The following is a 22,921-nucleotide window of genomic DNA, read 5'->3' as shown; positions in this document are numbered from 1 at the left end:
CTCCTGCATCCCCACCTTCAACTGTACTTCAATGCTATGCCAGGGCTACAGCTAACAAGGTTGATTACCAATGTATTTTTTATCTCATATTTCCAGTACAATTGGTTTAATACTTTGTTCAATGCTGCAATATACAGTTTTTCTTTCATTGTTTTTATGATACTGTTTGTCTCATAGTTGCCTTAAAAGTTTTTCTATACACATGCTAAATAATGAGAATATAATCCTCCTCACCAAAAAGATTTACAGTATTCATCATTCAAACTTTTTTATTTACAATAAAATTTAACAGTCTTCATGAGCTTAAATGTCACAGAGATCACCTGTGTCTTAAGGAGTATACTTCACTCTTTCAAGGCAGCTTTCTCCTTACTCAAGCTGCTTGCTGCCCTCAGATTTCTGGTCGAGTCTACTCTTGTTACTCTTCACCATGTAGATGAAATAGGCGAGCGTCTCTTTTTCATTCACAGGTATGTTCCTGAAGTGTCGGCTGACAGTCTATGTGGGGGCGGGGAAAGGAAGGGGGGAAAACAGGGTTCCTTAAACCATGCACAAATCAGGACCACATATTGAGCTAATGGTACTTTCCCAACTATAGCTAAGCCTAAGTGGATGAGCAGAAACATTGCAAAAGTTCGCCCTTCTCTCCCACTGGTTTAGGTAGTTTGGTTTTCAGGCTTTTCAAGGAGGCAACTTAACCTACAACATCCCCAAAGTACAGTTCTATTCGTAAGAGTCAACTTCATCAAGCATGACTTTACGGTCTTCCCCGTGGAGGAAGAGATTGGGTCTGCTCTGGTTGGCAAGTGGCTACCATAACTTTCAGGCCGTGGAACTGGGCAGAAACATATCTTTTTCAGTTGTGCCAAACAAACAGCCAACTGTACCAACAGAAGTGTCTGAACCCAAGATTTCCTCTAAATAGTACACTACTGCCTTTTTTGACACATAATGGATATGAAGGCAAACTCATTATTTATTATATATTCCTGACACTTCATTCAACAAGTCCTGAGAATACAGGTCTCTCTTGCCTCACCTTAGCTTAACCCTTCCACCAAGAGTGAATATTGGCAAATGGGCAATGTTATCTTATAGTAGGGAAGGCTGCTGTGCTTCTATGTTTTATGTGAACACTGGTGAAGGAGGTTTAAGAAAAAAATGATGGATTGGTGAGAAACCCTAGGAAAGACCAAAAACTGGAAAATGAGCCTTAAGGAAATCTCTGAATGAATAGAGCTGACTAGACAAATAAAAGGCAGAATGAGACTTAAAGAGTAGGTTATCTCTGAATGGTAGAATTGCAGTTTTTTAAAATGGGGAAATTTCTTTTCTCCATTAAAAAATTTTATTTAATGACAGGTAGAAAAACACATTAAGAAAAGAGGTGAGACAGTGCCTACAAAAATGCCAAGGGGGCAGAAGTATCAAACCAGGCTGAATGTCAGTATACGACAGAAACTGGCCACTAGAATATCTCGTTCCCCCATCTCCCCACCCCAGGGTAGGAAAGAACTTTCTCAGTCTCCATTCATTATAAGAAATACTTTCTCTACCACAGCATAGAAGAAATCAAGGGGAAAAAAAAGGCAAAGAAAGAAAAATAGTTCCTGTAGGCCTGTAGGACACTGTACACCTGATGTGCAAAAATCTATATAGATATAGATTCTAGCTATAAAGAATCTTACAAAACAAAAATCAAACAAATGAACAAATAAAAGAAACCTCAGGACTTAGAATCAGAAGTCTTTAGATTCCAGGCCTGATTCTGCTATGAACTTACTGCGTGATTTTAAGTAAGTTCTTTCCTCTCTCTAAACTACAGTTTCTTTTCTGAAAATCTAGCTTTTCCAGGACTAAAGCTAAAAATTAAATTGTGCAAAAGTGGGAGTTGCTTCCAGAGCTATGGAGGGGATTGTGATTAACAGACACACAGCACTAGGGGGAGAATCAAGGTTACTATCAGAAGCACAGTGCTGTCTCTCTCTTTGGGGAGGGACATTTTGTCTACCTACCTCTGCTAATTGGGCCTTATTGAAGCCTGGTCTGGTCTGCAACTTGTAGTGTCTTTTATAACGTCGTAGAGTGTTCACCTGTAGCTGGAACAGATCGACCTAGAGAGAAGAGAAGAAACATATTTTCCACCACCACTGTGTGCCTCAGACAGGGGGGGTATGGGGAAGGCTACAAAATAAGTCTTAGAAATAGTCCCTCGAGTATTAGTAACTTCCTGGGAGGACAAAACTAACAGTGGAAAAAGAGTTCTAGCTGGTGTGATGTGGTTCCAGGAGGCTGGTGGAGGAGGTAAAGCTTAAGCTAGGGAGGGTCAGGGTTTAGAAAGGTAGTGAGGAAAGAGCAGGGATGAGCTTGAGGGAGTAGATGGTGAACACAGAAAGGCAGGAGATGAATAGATGGGCCAGGTGTCATAGGCAATACAGGTGGGTTTACAAGGTGAGACTGGATGGTAAAGCACGTTTTGAAAAGCAGAAGGAGACAACACAGGTGGTGGAGGCTGATGCTTCAGAAGATGGATCTGGTGGTGGTTTGCAGGGAAGACTGATAGGGAGGCTAGAGGTAGATACTACAGCAATGACCCAGAAATAGAGATGAAACTGAGCTTTGAAGGGGTTGGTAAAGGTAGAAGAAGACTCCAAGGAGGAGAGAAAAGCCAAAGAGAGATGTCCTGAAGAATCTGGCAGCAGACTGCATAGACGGGCATGAAGGACAGTTGGAAGAACTTTCCTAAGCTCTGGTTTTTGGAATCTGAATCCTTAACTACCCTTGAGAGAAAGCTCAAAAGCTACTATAGTCAATGTAAAAATTGGTAGATTAGTTTAGAATCTCCAAAGATGACTGAATAACAGAGGGGTGGGGGCCCCCTTTATTTTTCTTAGCATGGGAATCAAGAGCGCTGCACAGTCTTGAAATACTGAAGTCCCAGAAAGTTGAGCTGCCTTTACCTGCCTCTAAAAGAGATGTTCTTGCTTCAGGCATGTGGAGAGCACTTAAAAACGAAATGAATGATCAATATGAAGAACCAAGGTCCTTCATTCTTTTCAAAACATTCAAAACTTTTTTTGCATGTGAGAAGCATTTAAAAATCGAATACATTCATTTCTTTGTGAAATAACAATAATAATGCTAAAGGAAATAGAAAGACACTATAAAGCAACGCTGGAAAATGGGACACAGGGAAGGGCAGAGGGAAAGGGCTGTATATTCAAAGGTTTTCATCACATTTGCAGACAAAGGCCCGCCTACTCTTTCTATTCCTACACAGTCATTTTCACTCTGAGTGGTAACAGGCGGTTGCCTTATGAAATATTCATGTGTCAAATATTCAATGTACACTATAAATGGTTTTTCTTTTGCTGAGTCTTAAGTGAAAACAATTTAGATGAAAGAAAATCCAATATTCTTTCCTGGAGCCTCATTTAATAGACACTGGCACCTTGAATCAAAGGCGGCCTTATGGTTGAAGAAACCTCAGTCTCGTCCTCTAGTGCAATGGTACTCAACAGGGGATGGTTTTGGCCCTAAGGGGACATTTGGCAATTAATGGAGATGTCTTTTGATTGTCATGACTTTGGGGATGGTGCAACTGGCAGCTAGTGGGTAGAGGCCAGGGATACTACTAAACATCTTACAATGCACCAATGCACAAGACAGCCTTCTACAACAAAAATCATCTGGCTCTAAATGCCAATAGTGCTGAGGCTGAGAAACCCTGCCCTAGTATAACTGACTATGAATGGATGCTTGGGAACAAGTCAGGACCAGAAGTCACAGACTCAGAGAGTGACAGAAAAACTTAGCACTGGTAAGAATTCAGAACTCACACCTTCATTTTGCAAATGAGAAAACAGAGAGGAAGTGCCTTCCCTCAAACCATACACACTGCCTCCCCTTTAAAGGCAAAAATGAGAGATTTTACAAATTTAACACTGTGGTTGTACTTGAGCATTTGTCAGGGCTCCCTGAAGAACAGCAGCCTGGCCTACGGGAAAGGGCAGTGGACTGGAGCCTCCAAACTATATGTGTGATCTCAGCTCTCAGTGTCTGTCTAAAACAATGGGGCAGTTAAACTGTTGATTTCTAAGCTTTCAACTCTCAGATTCTATAACTAGATTCTATGACACACTTTTCAAATAAACTACAGCAAAACAAAAAAAGATACTAAAATGACTTTTTAGCATAAAAAAGCAGATGGGGCCAAAAGTAAGGATCAGATTAGAATCCATTCTTCTAGCTTTCTCACACTGATTTTTTTGACCTTTACCTCAGGAACGTCAGTGTCATGCTCAGGAGAATCCCCACCATCATCACTTGTTTTCCTCTTCCTTTTATTTCGTACACTCTGGATGAAATTTTTGTGGAAATCGCAGATATACAGGTGCCTTACCTGGGGGGGGGGGGGAGTAAATCAAAGTTAGAGTTGCCAATTCCATAAAACACCAGCATGTGTCTGTTAAATTATGGGGCTTCTCTCCTTTGCAAAGCATTGGAGAGCTAGAAGAAAGAACAAGATGCAGGCCAAAATTTCAAGAAGCTAAGTACTGAACTGTAGAAGAAACACACAAAGGGAAAGCTACCACTACACTGGGCAGTGTATTATAAACAAGCCCCCATGAATGAAGACAATATGTAGTTCAGATTGGGAGAGATTCCTGCAGTTGAGATAGTCATGGTGGAGGCCCCTGACTAGAAGGGAGGATTTGTCAGGCAGACAGGAAGCATTCCAGATAGAAAGAAGAGTCAAGACTTGGAGTCTTGAATGAGGATGATGGAAGGGGTGAGTGAGGAGGTCCAGGATGGACTGGGTCAGTTGGGTGGGGTGACTGCCCACGCTGGAGAGTGATGAGAGATTTGGGGATGGGAAGTGTGAGAGCAGTTTGGACTTTCCTTCAGACCAGAGCTTCCTGAGGTTTTTGGAGCAGAGAGTGACATGACATTTTTAGAAGACCTGTAAAGAGTTGTGACCGTACAATGGGCTGGAAAGTATTGCCCTGGGAGGAGGCGAGTAGGAAAGAAGAGACTGTGGTAATGGTAGATGGGACATCCTATAAGTACACTGACAACAGCTACTATTGTAAGATGATAACTCTCTAAAAAACTTTATTTCCAGGTACCAGTTTATAAATCTTGTATAAACTTCATGTCTGATTCACAAAGGGAAAGGAGAAGACATGCAGAAATTCTCACAAGGTAGAACCACATAAAAGAAGTTGGATACTACTGCTGATTTTTCGATATAGACTAAGAACAAAATAATAAAATGAAGGTGGAAACAGCAGCAAAGATGTGAGAAGTATGTTTTTATTTAAGAATATAAGTACTGGGGCTGGCTAAAGGAACCATACAAAACCTTACAGAAACCAAATGCCTGAATGACTTGGGGTTTTGACACTGAAACAGATGTTGCATAAATGTTCTGGAGTAACTTCTGAATTTGCATTTATTACTTAAATTCTTAAAGATAAAAGTAAGCTCTTGGAAATCAGCATCAATTAATTCAGTGCTATTCGTGGAGAAAATCCCTATATCTAGAAGAGGCTTAGGCCAGTAAAAGGCACCATTTACATGTGGTTACATATTGAGATATCTTTGCCAGATCAACTCTTGTCAAAGGACTTTCGGACACAGCCTATGTCACTGTCCCAAAGAATAATACCTCCTTGATTTGATGTACACATTACTGGACATGCTTTTACAGAGAAGAAATCACACCCAGGGCAGATTTTACATCCCCTGAGGAAGATGTTGGTCCTCCGTGTTAGCTAGGCCCACAGGTGAACTCTGAGAGATTAAACTGCTCTTCAAGTTTGTAGAGAGAGAAAAACCACAGCCAGAATTAGGTGACTTCCTAGAGCTTTGTTTGGAAGATTTGGGGTCAGGACAATAGAACAGTGGAATCCTAGTATCCTAGCTGGAAGAGAAGGTAACAATCACCTGTGTGACCCCTACTGGCCCCAATCCCATTTTCTAGAAGAGTAAACTGAAGCCATCCAGAGCAAGGAAATGACTTTGCCAAGGTCACCCAGGCCTTCTGACCCATGGCACATGTCTTTTACCACCCCAACATTTTCCTTAAACTATCCTCAACTTTCAGTTTTCTCCAGGAAAAAAAGAAAAAGCAGAAATATGTCAGTTGGAGGCATGTTTGAAAGCATGTTATATCTTTTAATAAATCACAAAACACTGCAAACGTCTACATAAAATAACTGGATGTTTGGTGCTGTTATTTGAAAAGGTTCTCTGCTAGACCCTTTTACAAAATAAACAGTCATTATTTCTTCTTACCCATTTTCAAGTACATACTGGTTTTCAGAAGTTTCAGAGCCCAGTGGCCTTAGAGGGTGTGAGAGTGTGATAGCAAGGACTCTAATACTTTTTTTTTTCCCTGTTTCACTTTCTGCAACAGCTAAAAATTCTTCTAACACAGCAGTTACATAGAATTGAATTCTGGCCCAAGCCTGTGAGAATGAAATGGAATCCTTTTCAGAAATAATGACTCTACAACACCATCTTGAAACAAATGGTGAGTGATTCCATATGGAAAACCTACTCCATCAGGAAGCATTACTTCTTGGGAATGCTAGTGTGAGGCTTTGGCTATCTCTCTTCCTAGGTAGTGTGGTGAAATTATCAACATAGCTCAGCGCAGGTCTTCCAGTGCGTTCTCTGGGTAAATGCAGTCCCAGTCACAGCAACAAAATTGTTCAGATGTAGAAGCATCCAAGGATTAAAACAATTTCTTTTTTTTTAAGATTGTAGAATATTATAAGCTGCTCAAGTAAAGGTTCCCAACAACCTACACATAAACTAGGCAGTGTTTTCAAGTGGACGAATTCACTGCTGTTCTAGAATTAAGCAGTTTACTTCAACACATGGCCCAATCAGGTATCACCCTGGTATCCAGCCATTGTTTGCTCTCAGATGAACTGTATTCATTCATTTATAGATTTGTAGTAAAAAAACTATTAAATCACCTGGACCATTTATATAGCACCTCTCCATTCAAGAACTGCAAATGTATTATAATTTTTTTTTAATTGGGGGTGGGAGAGAGAGCCTGGGAGAAAGGACAGGGAAGCGTTTTCATTTATTAAAGGCTTAATTAAGGTTTATGCATGGGGGCTTGGAAGGGAATCAGATAATGGATTTAAGAAATTAACCAGCTTTTTATTTGCTGTGTGACTTTCCGCACACTGCTACTTTCTATTTCTGGGCTTCAGTTTCCTCAATTGTAAAATCAGAAGTGGAAAAATGGTTTAAGAAGCACTCCGTTTAAGAAGCAGTGGGTATTCTCTGCTTTCCCCTAACTAGAGAAACTTTGATCCTAAAAGTGAATGGAGGGCAGACAACAGTGGCTCGGGGCAGAGTTCCCGGGTTCGATTCCAGGAGCCTGCCCATACACGGCCCTCCCCCCACCAAAGCGAATGGATGTTAACCACTTAAGCTCTTAGCCAGTCTACCGGAATATTAAACTATCCCCTTAACTGATTTCCAATTCTTAATCAGGAAGCAGCCACTCAAGGGTTGCAGCAACAGATGTTAAACTAAAAAGTTTTTAATTGGTTGACAACAGGCACATCTTTAGAATTGCTAACTGGAAGTGTGTGAACTCACGCAGGAAAAGTTTCCTATAATTAGACACAAAAACACAGGACAATTCTGTTTAAATTTAAATCTGCACCCCTCCTCCCAACATCATATTTCTAAAGCAGCCATTCCTAAGAATATTTGTTTTTACTCCTTCCAGTCACATCTACTGCAAGAGGCACCTCCTAAAACCTGGCTTTGGCCTTATTTCTACCACATCCATTTCCCCACAACTGCCTGCGGAGCCGCGAGCTCCGTGATTCTCTGCACAAACCGAAGCTGCTGCAGAGAGGGAGTAACTGCCACCTTTCCGTTTCTGAAGGAATAACAGGGTTCCGAGAAAGGGGAGAAGTTGGAGATGAGCCGGGTTCCACCATCACCCCTTTTCCAATACCTGCTCCTTCGTGGGCAAACAAAATGAACCCACCTTTCATTGCTCTAGTGTCTAAACCAATAAAACAAGATGAAAACTATTTGTCAGACCTTCCCAGGCAGGAAGAATGTTCGAAACCCCCGCCCCCAGCCTCCCGGATTTGGGCAGAATCACAGCCATAGCATGTCAGCGACGAAGCGGCCTTTGAAATCCCGCGTCCAGCGCTTCGGTTTTGCTGATAAAGGGGCGGCAAGGCCCAGAGCGGGGAGCACCCCGGGCGTCCCGACCGCAGCCCGGACAGTGGCCGGACAGCAGCCCGGCGCGGGGGCCCAGACCGGGGGCGAGGGGCAGACTCACACTCTTGTCGATGTCCAGCTTGAGTTTCTTCTGCGAGATGCTTTTCTGGACCCTCTTGCTGAAGGAGGCGTTGCCCGCGGGCCGGACGCAGCGCTCGCCGTCCTCGATGAGGCAGCAGCTCTGGCCGTAGCCCGGGGCGGCGGCGGCGGGGGCGGCGGGGGGCCCTTCGCGACTGTCCTCCTCCGTGCTGAAGCCGTTCATCTCCCCGCGCCCGGCCAGCCCCTCTGGGGGAGGGTCCCCTGTAGGCCACTCCGCCGGCCGCGCTCCCCCCAGGGCAGGTCGCTGAGGCCCCCGCACCCGAGGGTCCCAGAGTCCGTCTCCAGATGAGGCGCTGCCCTGCCGCGCGCCGGGGAGGCCCGGCTCCGCTCAACAGCGCTCGGGCGCCTTCAGTCCCCTGCCCCACGTCTCCGGAAACCCCTACTTCTCCGCTCCAGGCCCCGGGGTCGACTCCCGCGGCTCGCAGGGCCCCGCCGGGGGTCACCCGGCGGCGCCTCCTGCCGGGGGCCCAGAACGGTCACTCTCCGTTCCGGGTGTCCGGAAGGGCGACCCAGGGGGCAGCCGTTCCCCGGGGACTCCGGGCCCGGGTTGCCAGGAGGTTTCAAGCACCCCAGCCGGCTCCCGCCTTCTTTCGGCTGCGGGGCAAACTCGCTGCCAGGCAGCTCCCCCGGGGTGGCGCGGCCTCCTCGCGCGGGGCCCGGCCTCGAATCTGCGGCTCCCGGGCCCCGCGGCGCGTCCCGCCCGCCCCACCCCTGCAGCCGCACGGCTGCGCCCGGAGTCCCGCGGCAGCCCCTGGGCCGCCTGGCCGCCGCCCGCCCAACGCTCCACACCACAACAGTTCACTCCCCCCGCCACCCCCCGCCCTCCGCGGGACAGCGGAAGTCCCGCCTCCGCACGCCCATTGGCCATATTAGCTCTCTGGGCGGGGCTGCCGCCGCCGCTAGCGCGCTCTATTGGGCACTATCGCCGCCAATCCCTGGCGCCTGGGTACTTCCTGGACTCTGCTGGGATGGGTTCAAAGTAGAGAAAGTGGAAGAGTTGCCCGGACCAGGCAGGAGAACGAGGCCGTAGATTCTCCGACCCCGGGGAGGGATGGTGAGCTGGGTCCTGGCTGGATGGAGGGTTAGACTCCGGAACAGAAGAACACATTCGGGGTGGATAGAAGTAGAGAGGGGGGCGAGGGCGCAGAGGGACAGACATGGGGGAAGGGACATATGGGGAAGGACCTCAAGAGGATAGAATTGCTGTCGTGACTGGGCAAAATGAAAGGGTCAGTCCCAGAGGATCCGCAAACCATTGGGATTTGGGTGAAACAGGATAGAAAGCCGGTCATGGCGGGAAAGACAGAGGGACAATTCAGGTTAAAACAAGAGGTGCGGGCTCAGATGATGGGTGGTTGTGCACAGAGTGAACAAGACCCAGGGTCAAGGTAGTCGGATGCTTGCGGGTGGAAAAGACCCCAGACGTGGAGACTGGGACTGGTTTGGGCGGCGCGGAAACAGAATGGGAGGAGGAGAGGAGACCCAGGGGCCTGGGTTACCCTCCGCTGGGAAGATCGGAACTCCGGATCAGGCCCGGAGGGTGGACAGAATGAACAGCCGGGAAGAGGAGAGAGACTGGGGGTGGGGAGCAAAGGGCCAATCTCGGGTTTGGGTGTCTTGGGCCCTCCCTATAGCTCTGTAAACTGCAGTTTTATCGCTTTTTAAGCCTCTTGGTAGACTGGCGGGACGACCGCGCCCTGACAAGTTCCTGCTCTTGGGATTCCGTGCCCAGGACGGCTACGCATTCGGGAAGATTGTGAGAGATCATCTAGTCTAGGCCACTCTCCTGACTGCGCAGTTTGGGGACCAATGAAGCCCAAAGGGTGGATGGCACTCGCTCAGGGTCATTCAGCTGTATTTGGGCTGGGTAGCATTTACTTGGGTGGGTGGTGTGTGTGTGTGTGTGTGTGTGTGTGGTGAACATGTATTTCTATTTTGGCACTACTAGTGGGCACTGAAGGACCTTCTAGTTGTCATTAAATAAGAGCAAGCTTACAGTTTCCGTGTTTAGAAGCAGATGCCCTGTGATCTTAAATTTGCCTCAGTGGCCCCAAACGTGTCTGCACCCTTTAACCTGGTAATTTTTTTGGGGGGTGGGGGGGTACATGGTAGGGGAATCGAACCCGGGTCTCCCGCAAGGAACGCGAGCATTCTACCCCTGAACCACCCATGCACCCTAACCTGGGGTTTTACAGGTGGGGCAGTCAGGCCTTTCAAAGGAAATTTTAAGCACAAAGGTGTTCATTATGGGATTATTTATAATAAGGAAAAATAAAAAGGACCCTAAAAATTCCACAAAGGAAAATGGTTAAGTAAACTACATTAACATCTTCAGAATGAGATATTTGCAGTCATTTATGATGTTTTCAATACTTAAGGTCGTTTCAACATTCATGTAAACATTTTCTATACACAACAATTCAGCATCAACTTTTCAGCACAGACTTGGAGAAATACTTTTTATAAAAATTAAGTTAAAAAGGTAGGATACAAAGTTGCATACGATGTGTATATCTGTATTTTTAAAATGAAAAACAGCTATTTGTACATAGGAAGTACTCCACATGATAACAGTGATTATTTCTGGGTAGTGGGAATATGGCTTATATTCTTATCCTTTTTATCTTCTCTGCATTTTCCCTAATGCCCAATTATTGCTTTTACAGTACAAAAATATAGAATAACAAACTTAATGGGAAAAAAGCACAGTTTAATAGGATTCCTCCCTCAGAGTTCATACATTAGAAAGTAAGTAGTTGAACAGTATGGACAGATAAGTAAAAAATATGGATAAAAAATAAACAAATTATAGGGGGAACAAATGTTAAAATAAATTGAGTAGATTGAAATACTAGTGATCAATGAAAGGGAGTGGTAAGGGGTATAGGGAAAAAATAGGGCAAACAGAAGTTAAAATATACTGGGTAGATGGAAATACTAGTGGTCAATGAGAGGGAAGGGTAAGTGGTATGGTATGTATCAGTTTTTCTTTTTACTTTTTATTTCTTTTTCTGGAGTGATGAAAATGTTCTAAAAAATGATCACGGTGATGAATTTACAACTGTGTAGTGATATTGTAAGCCATTGATTGTATACCAAATATAGAATGTTCATATGTTAAGAATGTTTGTGTTTGTATGTTGTTTTGTCAATAAAAATATTAAAAAAAAATAAGTAGTTGAGTGCATTATGTATCTCCAGTCCAAGGTTGGCTACAGGAGGAGGATGAAATGTAATCCTTGCCCTACAAGAAAATATCTTTGAGCTGGGGAGCTCAGACACACACGGAAAGTAGTTGGTTATCTGTACAAGGCAGTGAAGGATGTTGGTGCCAAAGCTGATTAGTAGGGAAAAGAGCTCTGCATTTTCCACATATATTTCTTGCTGATAGATTTTTGAAAACAGCATTTGCATCTGGCACCAGGGTCTGGCAGTGCACAGTTTCATCAGTCCCGGCTTCTGGCACTCCCCTTGGGTGGTTTTGTGTTGAAGTATTTTTAGTGAGACACCTCCCTCCTTGAACGGCTTTCCCTTGCCCCCTCGAAGGTAGTTTCTGGTGAATTCCAGAGGGTGGATTTCTAGCAGGTTCCACGGGGGAGGCAGCACACTGAGTTGTCTGCCATTCCGTGAGCCACAGCCATGCCCTCTCCAACAAGGTCTGGATCCGAGCCTGGGGTGGGTTGTGGACTCCTTGGCTGTTCTTTCTCATCCCTAGGGGTAGTGGCTGCTCCTGTATCTGCTATTGTCTCTTTACTTCTTACTAGCCAATCTCAATATGAGTTCCCTGTTATTAATAAAAGATGTTAAACTCTCCCTGTTCACGTTACTGGGTAGTTTTTCTCTCCTGATTGGACCCAGACTGATATACCCCACCTCTGTGTATTTTGGGGTGAGACAGCACATGGTTTTAACCATCATTTATGTACAGTTTTGTGGTATATAATTTGGTTTCTTCAAAGAAGGCTCTATCATAAACTTTCCCAGTGTTAAGTAGTTTTCATAGGTGCCATTTTTAATAGTTGCTTAATACTCAAAGTGCTGTTGCAATAAATGTTTGAACATAAAACATTTTTTTAGTCTTTAGGATTATTACCTTAGCAAAATTCTAGAAGTGGAATTGTGGTCAAAGACCATAAGGTGTTCAGGAATCTCGACATATACACCATGGTCTCTTGTCCAAACTCCCTCACCTGACCCTCTGTCACCTCTGGCTCCCCTGCTCCTCCCCCAAATCACTCCTTCCATCCAATTTAACTCTCAGTTTAGAAGTAATCCCCTACTAATCCTTAAAGGATTGGGGTTGGACACCCCTGCCACACAGTCCCAGCCCTTGAAAAGCTCTTCCCTCCTCTATGCTCTGCCCTTTCATTTTTGGGGGGCTGTGATAGATGGCTCTGGGAGTGCCCTCCAGTGATTGCCTTTCTTTGGGAAAAGGTGAGCACTGAGGGCTGGATCCCAGTGACTGGGTCTCTACTCCATGGTTGTAGCCGATGGTTGCTGGGCTAGGCATATGGCTCAGACTGCACTGGTCAGTTTCTCTCCATGGAATGTACCTGTTGGAGCTGAGAGGTGGATATTAGGAGTGGTTGGAGCAGAGGCACACTGAGTTGGTGGTAACTGCCCCTTGTCTTCCCTGGGGCCTGGTAGTTGATGTTTTTTTCCGGATTCTGTAAGAAAACTCTGATTATGTTTTTTGTTCTGAGACTGAAAGCTCTGTGAGGAGAGGAAACTTGTCCATGTGGCTCATCATTACATTTCTAGGGTGCAGGCACTTGGTTAATATTTGTTGAATGGGTGGATGGATGGATGGATAGAAGGATGATGGATGATGACCTCTAGACTCAAGAGGCAGTACAGCACAAAAGTTGGGAGTCCTGATTTTAGATCTAGCCTGCCAGGGCTGGAATCCTGGCTCTGTCACTTACCCGCCTGGGGACCTTAGAAACATTATACAGCTTCTCAATTTCCTTATCTGTAAAATGGGGATAGTAGTAGTAGTAGTATCCTTCCTCTCAAGGTTGTGAAGATTATCTGATTTAATAGATATAAACCATTTTTAATAGTGCCTGAGCATTAGTTGTTATTATTATTCACTAAATTAGTTAAGTTAGGTTTGACAAGTAACAGTAAGCCTAAATTTTCTTTCACCTTCAAGAATTCTAGAGATGAACAGTTCTAGAATGGAATGCTTTCCTTCGGCATTGGGGCTAGGCTTCTTTCTTTCTTTTTTTTTTTTTTAACATGGGCAGGCACCGGAAATCGAACCCGGGTCCTCTGGCATGGCAGGCAAGCGTTCTTGCTGCTGAGCCACCGTGGCCCGCCCAGCTTCTTTCTTATTGCTCTGCCATTCCCAAGGTTGTCTCATGGTTTGAGATTGCTACTGGGACTCCTTCTATTTGGCACATTCTAGCCAGAAGGAAAGAAGGAGAGAGAGGGGGGCTCACTCCTGTCCTGTAAGGATTCTTCCTAGATTTCCACTTACATCCTTTTGGCAAGAATTTGGCCATACTTAACTGTAAGGGGTAGGGGTGGGGGTGGGGGCTGTGTGCTCAGGTGAAAACAGAGGGTTCTGACACCTCAGTAGAAGGAGGAATGTGTATTTGGGACACAACCAGCCAATTCTGCCTCACCTCTCTTTAATTCCCTAAATTCTGGGGCTGCAAGGACCTGCAGTTTTGACCTGGGGACCACTGTAGCCTCAGCCTTTTGCCACTTTTCAAGTTTCTGAGTTATAACAATGTTCTTTATAGATTGCCTTGCAGGATCTGCTACTGTCTCCAACAGAGTGGTCATAACCCGGGTCTTTGAAGTGCAGGCTTCCAGGTCCTATTGTCAAACCTAGCTCTACATCATAATCATCTAGGGAACTTAAAAAAAAATTACACATTTCAACATCCCATCTCAGACCCATCAAAAAGAATCTTTGTGGGGAGAATATGGGACTCAAAAATCTACATTTTAAAATAATTATTTTGGATGATTCTTATGTACCCTAAAGTTTGAGACGGGAGGTTAAAGAATACAGTAAACCATCATTGGAAGCAGGAGGCAATTGTCTCTTCTAGTCTAAATGGTCTGTCTACTCGCTTTCTTCCAAACACAGCTTGCATTTTCTTATATTCACCCTTTTGCTTACAGTGCTTCCTGATTTACACTCACTGAACATTAGACTTAGAAAGAGTAAACCTTTTATTTAAATCCGTGGAACCTGAGTTCAGCAAGGTTGAGGAAGACGTCTCTAAGCCCATGTAGCCAAAATGGCTGTTAGGCTCAGAGAGGTGGATGGAGGCAGCTTTTGCAGGGATCATCTATAAAATTCCAAATAAAATAAAGAGACCAACAAGGGGTTACACATATTTTGGTTCGCTGACTTGGGCCTATCTGCTTTGCTGATTTCACATCTTCTGCCCCAGGTTTAGGCATTGCCCCTTCAGGGCTCAGCGCTGGACATACTTCTGTTCCCTTCATACTCTCTCCCTAGATGAAATCATCCTCATAAATATCTGAAAACTTTTGGGCAAAAAGGCACATTTGAAAGTGCAATAGATTGGTCACCATTAGCAATATTTGGCCAAAAAAAATTTGATCCCTTTGTTGAGGGAGTAAATCTGTAATTTTGGAAAGGAAGTTAAAATAAGTATTCGGATGATGAAAAAATGAGTACAAGGTAAAAGCTTCTGTGATCCTTGTTCTGCTTTATGTGGGATTTAGGAATTTTGAAATGGCCAAAAGTATCTGATTTATTACATTTATAGGTTTAAGTGATTAACTTACAACAATTTCTTAAGTGTTTAGAAAGATTTTGCCTTTTAGATTTGTAAGACTGCCCTGTTGTACACTGAAAGTATTTGAGAAAATCAGGCATATTAAATTTGTAATTATAGCTTGAAATGTCTAAGGAAATTTGATTAAGGCTGTAAGTCTGTTAAATGTTTCAGGAGGATTAAGTCTACTAACCCTAAATAATTCAACAGTAATCAAAGAATAAGTGAAAGTGATTGTTCTTATCTTTATATGAAAAATCACTAGATTTATAATGGAATAACAAGATTTGTAAGTTGAACTTAAAGCCTTGAAGAAAAGCTAGGTTTTAATATGGGCAACTTGATTCGGTAACTATAACATTCTTTTCCAAACCTAACCCCAGATATTTAAAATTGCAAGTTGATAACCTCCCACTTCATAGTTCTATCAGAGAACTCTCCCCTGCACTCCAGCCCACAGCATCCAGCTCCTGCTTGGGATGCCCTCGAGGAGAGACCAACATGACTGAGTGCAAACCTGCCTGGACTCTGAAATCTAGGCTCCGTGAACCGTGCCCCCCATGCTACCCTGGATTCTCCCTTCCTCTCACCCTACTCTGAGCAGATCATCCTTGAGGCCACTCAGAATAAAGGATAGGCATTTAAATGGAATAAATTAATTTTGTGAGGAAGCCACAACATTGTCCTATTGTCCGCATTCCCCTGAGAACCTGTGAAAGTTTCCTCCGGCTCTGGTGCCATCCATCTTGGCATCGTGGATAAGAGCAAGGGCTCTGGACTCAGAAGCATTGGCATTGAGTGCCAGCCTGCCATTTGCTAGCTGTAGGATCACTGACAAGTTACTCAAATTCCCTGAGCCTCAGTTTTCTTCATCTCTAAAATGAGACAATAGCACTTCTCTGATAGGCCTGTTATGATGATCAAATGCTATGATGCATGTAAAACACTTAGCACAGTGTCGTACACGCATTAAGAGATCAATAAATGGTAGTTTTTCTTTCATACATTACATCTTGATACCTGTAAACTTTGCATTGTGCCTCGAGTTCAGGTTTTTTTTACATGTTAGGGAAGGAGACCTCCCATTGCACAATAGCAGGGTGGCACTGCTTATCAGCCACTTGTTCAGTTTCCACAGCAGTGGTCCCCATATCTGTCCGCACAGCAGTGATTGGGAAAGTAATTGACTATTCTAATTGCATCTTGTCCTCATGTTATAAAAATGAGTGAATAGAATAAGGAAAGTACCAATAGTACTGATAAGAAGTATGTGTACATCAGGAAAGTGAAAAGAAAACACACAGAATGGGAGAAAATATTTGCAAATCATATATCTGATAAGGGACTTGTATTTAGAATATAAAAAGAACTTTGCTACTCAATAATAAAAAGAGAAACAGCTCAATTAAAAAGTGGGCAAAAGAGTTGAATAAATCTTTTGAATATTCCAAAGAAGAATATATAAATGGCCAATAAGCACATGAAAAGATGCTCAATATCATTTGCTATCAAGGAAATGTGAATCAAACCATAATGAGATACCACTTCGCACCCACTAGGATGGCTATAATTGATAAGACAGACAATAACTAGTGTTGGTAAGGATGTGGAGAAATTAAAACCCTTATACATTGCCGGTGGAAATGTAAAATAGTGCAGCCACCGTGTAAAACAGGTTAGCAGTTCCTCAAACAGCTAAACAGTTATCATAGGATCCAGCAAGACCACTCCTAAGTACATATCCAAGAGAAATGAAAACATGTCCATACAAAAATTTGCACACAAATGTTCACAGAAGCATTATTCATAATAGGTGAAAGGTGGAAACAACCCAAATGTCCATCAGCTGATGAATACATGTGGTATAGCCATACAGTGGAACATTATAAAGCTGTACAAAGGAATGCAGTTCTGTTGAATGCGATAAATGGGTGAACCTTGTAGTCATCATGTTGAGTGAAATAAGCCAGCCACAAAAGGGCAAATACTGTATGACCTCTTGTACAGGAAATATTTAGAATATGCAAATTTGAGTCCGAGATTAGAATGCAGGTTAGCAGAGGCAAGAGTATGAAACCAGGAGTTAATGTTAAATTGGCACAAGAGGTTCATTTGGGATGATGGGAGAATTTTGGTAATGGATGGTGGTGATGGTATTACAACACTGTGAATGCAACTAACATAACTAAAGTGTATACTTGAAAGTTGGCTAAAATGGGAAATTTTATGTTGTATATATGTTACCAGAATAAAAAGTTTAAAAAACAACAAAAAGTAATGAAGTACTGATAAATGTTGCAATATGGGAAAAAATTAGAAAACATTATGTTAAGTGAAAGAAGCTGGTCACAAAGGGCTAAATTTGTAGTGCTCCATTGATAGGAAATGTTCAGACTAGGCAAATTCATAAGACAGCAGATTAGGCCTGGTGGAAGTGTCATGGCTAAGGAGTGTGAGGTTTCTTTTAGGGATGATAAAAATGTTCTGGAATTAAGATAATGTGATGGTTGCACAACCTTGTAGATATACTAAACAATGTTGAGTTGTTCACTTTAAATTGGTAAATTATATGGTATGTGAATTATTTCTCAATAAAGCTGCTTAAAAGAAGTATGTGTATCATTAAGTTTCTATCATTGACATGAAGTTAGAGATTATTAGATTTGCCAAAGGGGTGAATCTTTAGTCTCCATTGGATGTTCTTAAACCTATTGCTGATTTTTGAATTGGAAATGAAAATAATCCAACTGAAGGTATATTAGAAAAGATTGGAAGTACATCATCAAAGATTGTGTCTAAAAAGGCAGGTGTAAATGGAAATATTAAAGCACTTTTTATTTCCTGGGAACAGATGTACTTTTATTTACAGAATATTTGTTGTTTGACTTTTGTACTTTCAACATTGGTCACATTGTCAGAAATGAATTGTGTATGGAAATTGGGACTGTGTGTACTATATGGTAGGGAAGGCAAAAAAATCTCTTAGCTGTCTCTACTTTCTGCTTCTTCAAGTGCAGTCCACCAAGCAAACTTCTAAGAAGTAATTCAGCAGACACTGGCAGACCGCACATAATTATTTGGGTCATTGGAAACGCCTAACACCTATGGGGAAAAAAATAACTTCTGCTTTGTAGGTTAGTTTCCTGAAATCAAGCGCAGGAGAAAGATGTTAAACAAATAAATGAACAGATGACTAAAATCAGTGTCTACCAGGGTGTGTGCCATGAAGGGAACTAAGAAAGCTAAGGTGCTGAGATAGAGAATCATATATGTGGGGTGGTCCAGGAAGTCTGAGGGGAGGAGGGTGACAGCTAAACTGAGACTCAAAGCATGGAAAGAAGCTGCAGAGCAGGGTAAGAGCATTCCATACGGAGGGAAGAGCGAGGGTCTGTGGCTGAGAAAACTTCAGCCTGTGTGAGGAACTGGAGCCTATTGGGGGGTGGAGCAGGGGTCAGTCCTTGTGAGCCTGGCTAAAGAGTTTGGGTCTTGATGGAAAGACCTGGAGTAAAGGGACAAGGCATAATATTACAACTCGGGTAGCAGCAATCACGTCCCATCATTCTACTCTGGACACTTGTCCTCACTAGGCTAAAAGCCTGAGGGTCCAGAGCAGACCTCAGTCATCTCTGTATTTGCAGGGCCTGCGACAAAGCCGGGACCACCACGGGCCCACAGTACATGTTTGCTGATTGAACGACTGAGCCTTGGGATTCTGCAGCTGGAGTTGTGAAGTAGTTGTGACAAGGACTTCTCTCAGAACCTGGACAAACCCAGAAAGCGGCACTGGCAGGCCAATAGTGGGGGAGTGGAGCCCTCAGCTCCGGCAGGGCAGGCCTGCCACCCCCTTCCCCCATCCCCAGGCGGAAGCTGGCAGGAGATCAGACGCCACTTTAGTCCCAAGTAGCTCATGAACAAAGGCTGTAAAGTTGCTAAGAAACCTGCTTTTCCAAGGGTTCACTGTGTGTTCTTTTGTTTCCATGGCATTGTGCGTGTGCGTGAAGGTGAGTGTGAGTGCACCAGGGGCCATCACCTTGCCAGCCCTGAGTCAAGGCAGACTTCAAGGGAAGACCTGGAGGCTACCCTGGGGCATTCCAGGTATCCCCAGGCCTGTGCAGCCCCAACCTCGAGGGTGGGTGAACAAAAGAGGAACCAGCTGCCTGAGACCAGAGGTTGGCAGAGCTGTGAGCAGCTGCAGGGAAGGAGCCCTGGATGCTGAATCTCGGATCCACTCACAGCAAAAGCTCAGAGTCCTGAGGTGGGAAACACCAACCAAAGTCCTGACAGGGTGTCCCCCCTTGTGCCTTCAGTGCAGCTAAGCTTGGCAAAGAAATCCTTAACAAGGTCAGGGGCATAGCAAAATACAAGATGCAAGGTTTATAGAACTGTGAGTCCATTGCTGATCACCATCTAATTTGTCCACTTTCTCCACATTCTCAAATAGGGAATCCAAAGTCTAGGGAAGGGAAGAAACTTTCTTAAGGGCACATAACATGTGACAAATGTGGGAGCATTCTTTATCAGAAGAGGGTGAAAAAGCCTGAAGTGTAACCTCAAACTATATTATTCATTTGTCTAATCATCAAATACTTACGGTGCCCCTGCTAAGTACCAGAAACCCCTAAGCCCCAATCCTGGCCAAATACAGATAAAAGGAGAAGCCAAAAGTGAGTAAGCTGCCAGCTTCCCTGGGTCTGCTTCTCAATAAGTACGCCAATGGCATTAGTGACAGCAGTGGCAGCCACAGCAGGGCTTCGGTCTCTGTGCCTGGCTAAGTGCTTCAGCTACGTGGGATTCTGCGTTTACCCGGCAGGCTTGGGAGGAGGATGCTGGGGATGACACGGACACACGCTCAGCCATCGCCAAGCTCTTGCCAAATCCCCGCCCCCACCTCCTCTTCTATTGTGCTATTTCCATTCCACAACCTGGGGGGATGTAACAATAAAAAGGCCCAACTGGACTAAACCTGAGACCTGGGAACAATCAGCCCCAGACGCTCATCAAAGCAGGACTTCACAGAGACAGGGCCCGCTCGCCCGGACGGATGAAAACTGCGCTCGGACAGTACGGATGGGACGCTTCTCCGATGTGCAGCTGGGCGTGTGGAGCTGCCATCCACGACGCCGACCTCAGCGGTTTTGGCCACCCTGGGGGAACCGCCACAATGGGATTTCTTCCCCCCCCCCCCCCTTTTTGCTCCTTTGTACTGTAGAAGTAATATCAGTGGTTAGTTGCTGAAAGTTTCTGCACCTGTGTTCCCACAATGCAGCATGTGGTAACTCGCTCCGCAGAGGAGGGGCTAAAATGGATGAGAAATGTGATTTTTCCCCACCCCCAATCTGCTCCAGGAAAGGATTTTTTTCTCCCAGTTTGTCAGTGGCTCCGGGAAGCACAGGAGGGCCAGCTGCCTTGGGCTTCTTGCTCTCTTTTTTCTTTTCTTTTTTAAAAAACAATTGTATTGAGAAATTTTCACACACAAATAGTCCGTACATGGTATACAATCAATGACGATATCATCACACAGTTGTGTATTCACAATCATGATCATTTTTGGAACATTTGTATCACTCCAGAAAAACAAAAAAAACCCCCATACATCCCATACCCTATAACCCCTCCCTCTTATTGACCACTAGTAATGCAAATTATCCATTTTTTTACCCTTTATCTCCCCTATTATTTATTTATTTTTTATTCTTATTTTTTTACTCATCTGTCCATACTCTGGATAAAGGGAGTGTCAGACATAAGGTTTTCACAATCACACAGTCACATTGTAAAGGCTGTATAGTTATACAGTCATCTTCAAGAATCAAGGCTACTGGAACACAGCTCAACAGTTTCAGATAATTCCTTCTAGCCACTCCAATACACCATAAACTAGAAAGGAATATCTATATAAGGCATAAGAACAACCTCCAGGTAACCTCTCGACTCTGAAATCTCTCAGCCACTGAAAATTTATTTTGTTTCATTTCTCTCTTCCTCCTTTTGGTCAAGAAGGCTTTCTCACTCCTATGATGCCGGGTCCTGGTTCATCCCTGGAGTCAGGTCCCATGTTGCCAGGGAGATTTTTACCCCAGGGAGTCATGACCCAGGTAAGGGGGAGGGTAGTGAGTTTACCTGCAGAGTTGGTTTAGAGAGAAAGGCCACATACGAGCAATAAAAGATTCTCTGGTGGTGACTCTTCGGGATAATCATAAGTAGCTTAGCTTCTCCTTTGCAGGAAAAAGCTTCATAGGGGTGAGTCCCAAGATCAAGGGCTCAGTCTACTGAATTGGTTGTCCCCACTACTTATGATGATATCAGAATTTCCCCAGTTGGAGAAGTTGAATATTTCCTCCTTTTCTCCCCAATTTCCCAAGGGGACTCTGCAAATACTTTTTAATTCTCTGCTTGGGCTTGTTTCTGAGTCTGTTGACCCTGGGTGCCTATGAAACATCCAGCACCTTGACCAAGTTGCTTCACAGCTCGATCCCAGTCAAGGACAAATCTGATGTTTTCACTCTGCCCAGTTTAAAATCCTCTAATGGCTCCTTATTGCTCTTAAAATAAGATCAGATTCCTTATGCAGCCCACACGGCCCTGCAGGGTCTGGCGTCTGCCTCCCCACTCCTTCTTGTTCTTCCTTTTCCTCCCTCTTTCTGCTCCAGCTTCACTGACTTTCATATGTGCCAGGCTCTTCACAGGGCCTTTGCATATGCTACTCCTGCACCTGGAATGTTCTACCCTCCTTTCTTTAGTTTTTTTTTTTTTTCCTTTTGTAGTAAAGGTTTTCCATTAAACGTTTTAGAAGAAAATATAGATGAGAATTTATCTTATTAGTGGGTGGTAAAAGATGAAAACAAACAAAACAAAACAATGAAAGTTTTGGCATGGCCCAGACTGGGGTGTCCTTTGGAGAGATGAGTGTGGCCCGGGACTGGATGGGCATTGGGGGGGGCCTGTGCTGGCTCCCTACCGAAAAGCACCCTAAGTGCCCAGTGCCGGGACTGGAGTGCCCCCTGTCAAAAGTGAGCAGTGCCTGATTCTAGGGCTTTTTCCAGAGCCTCTGTGGGCAGCCTAAGGTCTTCTTCTATTACTGCTTTGTCTACAACCTGTGTCCTTTGCTCTTTCTGTCTCCACGTGGATGCGACCTCACCCCTGCTGAACTGCCTGCCAAGCAGTGAGAACAGGTTCTTGGGATCGGCGATGTAGCCCTCTGCTGGCAGGTGCAGCTGCTGGGATGTGGCCGGTGGTGGGAGTGGGGTGACTGGTAGAAGAGTGGGCATGGTGGGCTTTAGCAGGCCTGATACCAGAGGTTCAGGTGGAGGGGCTCCTGCACCCCTCACCCCGGAGCCCACCGGCCAAGAGGGTCTGGGAGGCAGTGGCTAAAGAGAGGCTGCATGAGTTGGGGCTGCTGCCCCTGATGACAGAATGAATGCTCCTGGGGCCTGCGCAGCGGACACATTCAAGCCCAAGTCCTTCTCAGGTGGGCAGATGGCGACTCACCTTCTGAACCGGGAGCACCAAGTTCCTCCTAGGCTGCTCGGTGGCTGAAAAACAGTTCAACATCTGTCAAATTGTCTTCTGACCTGCTGTGGCAATTTTAAAAAACCCTATTACTTCCTCTCCTGATCCTCCTTTCTTCACCTTTCTTTGGCCATTGCCCTCTTTTGTCTGTGTGGTCCCTCCCCGCACAGAGAATCAGCAGAAGGTGGCTTTGCTGGCCGCTGCAAACTGCTCTACCTCACTGTTTCCTTGGGAGCGTCTAATCAGCTGAGAGCAACCTGGACAGTGACGTGTAAGGT

At 44.5% G+C, this 22,921-nt stretch overlaps 1 protein-coding gene, 1 long non-coding RNA gene and 1 pseudogene across 2 annotated transcripts; 2 read left to right on the top strand and 1 right to left on the bottom strand.

Annotated features, from left to right (window-relative positions):
- Positions 1–251: 251 nt before the first annotated feature.
- Positions 252–9,042, bottom strand: SAP30L (SAP30 like). The gene is made up of 4 exons (XM_077137484.1): positions 8,333–9,042; positions 4,280–4,402; positions 2,016–2,114; positions 252–498 (listed from the first exon to the last, which is right to left on the bottom strand). Exons 1-4 carry the CDS (start codon positions 8,531–8,533, stop codon positions 370–372), a joined length of 552 nt encoding a protein of 183 aa, XP_076993599.1. The 5' UTR covers positions 8,534–9,042; the 3' UTR covers positions 252–369.
- A 268-nt stretch (positions 9,043–9,310) lies between these two features.
- Positions 9,311–19,089, top strand: LOC143664544 (uncharacterized). The gene is made up of 2 exons (XR_013166469.1): positions 9,311–9,424; positions 18,773–19,089. It is a non-coding gene; the product is annotated as an uncharacterized LOC143664544 (long non-coding RNA).
- Positions 19,090–19,111: 22 nt separating this feature from the next.
- Positions 19,112–22,551, top strand: LOC143664318 (single-strand selective monofunctional uracil DNA glycosylase pseudogene; annotated as a pseudogene).
- The last annotated feature ends 370 nt before the right edge of the window (positions 22,552–22,921 follow it).

The sequence above is a fragment of the Tamandua tetradactyla genome, chromosome 20, assembly GCF_023851605.1.
Source record: "Tamandua tetradactyla isolate mTamTet1 chromosome 20, mTamTet1.pri, whole genome shotgun sequence".
NCBI classification, from domain to species: domain Eukaryota; kingdom Metazoa; phylum Chordata; class Mammalia; order Pilosa; family Myrmecophagidae; genus Tamandua; species Tamandua tetradactyla.
The sequence above is the reverse complement of the archived record's forward strand: the minus strand, read 5'-3'. Positions and strand labels throughout refer to the sequence as shown.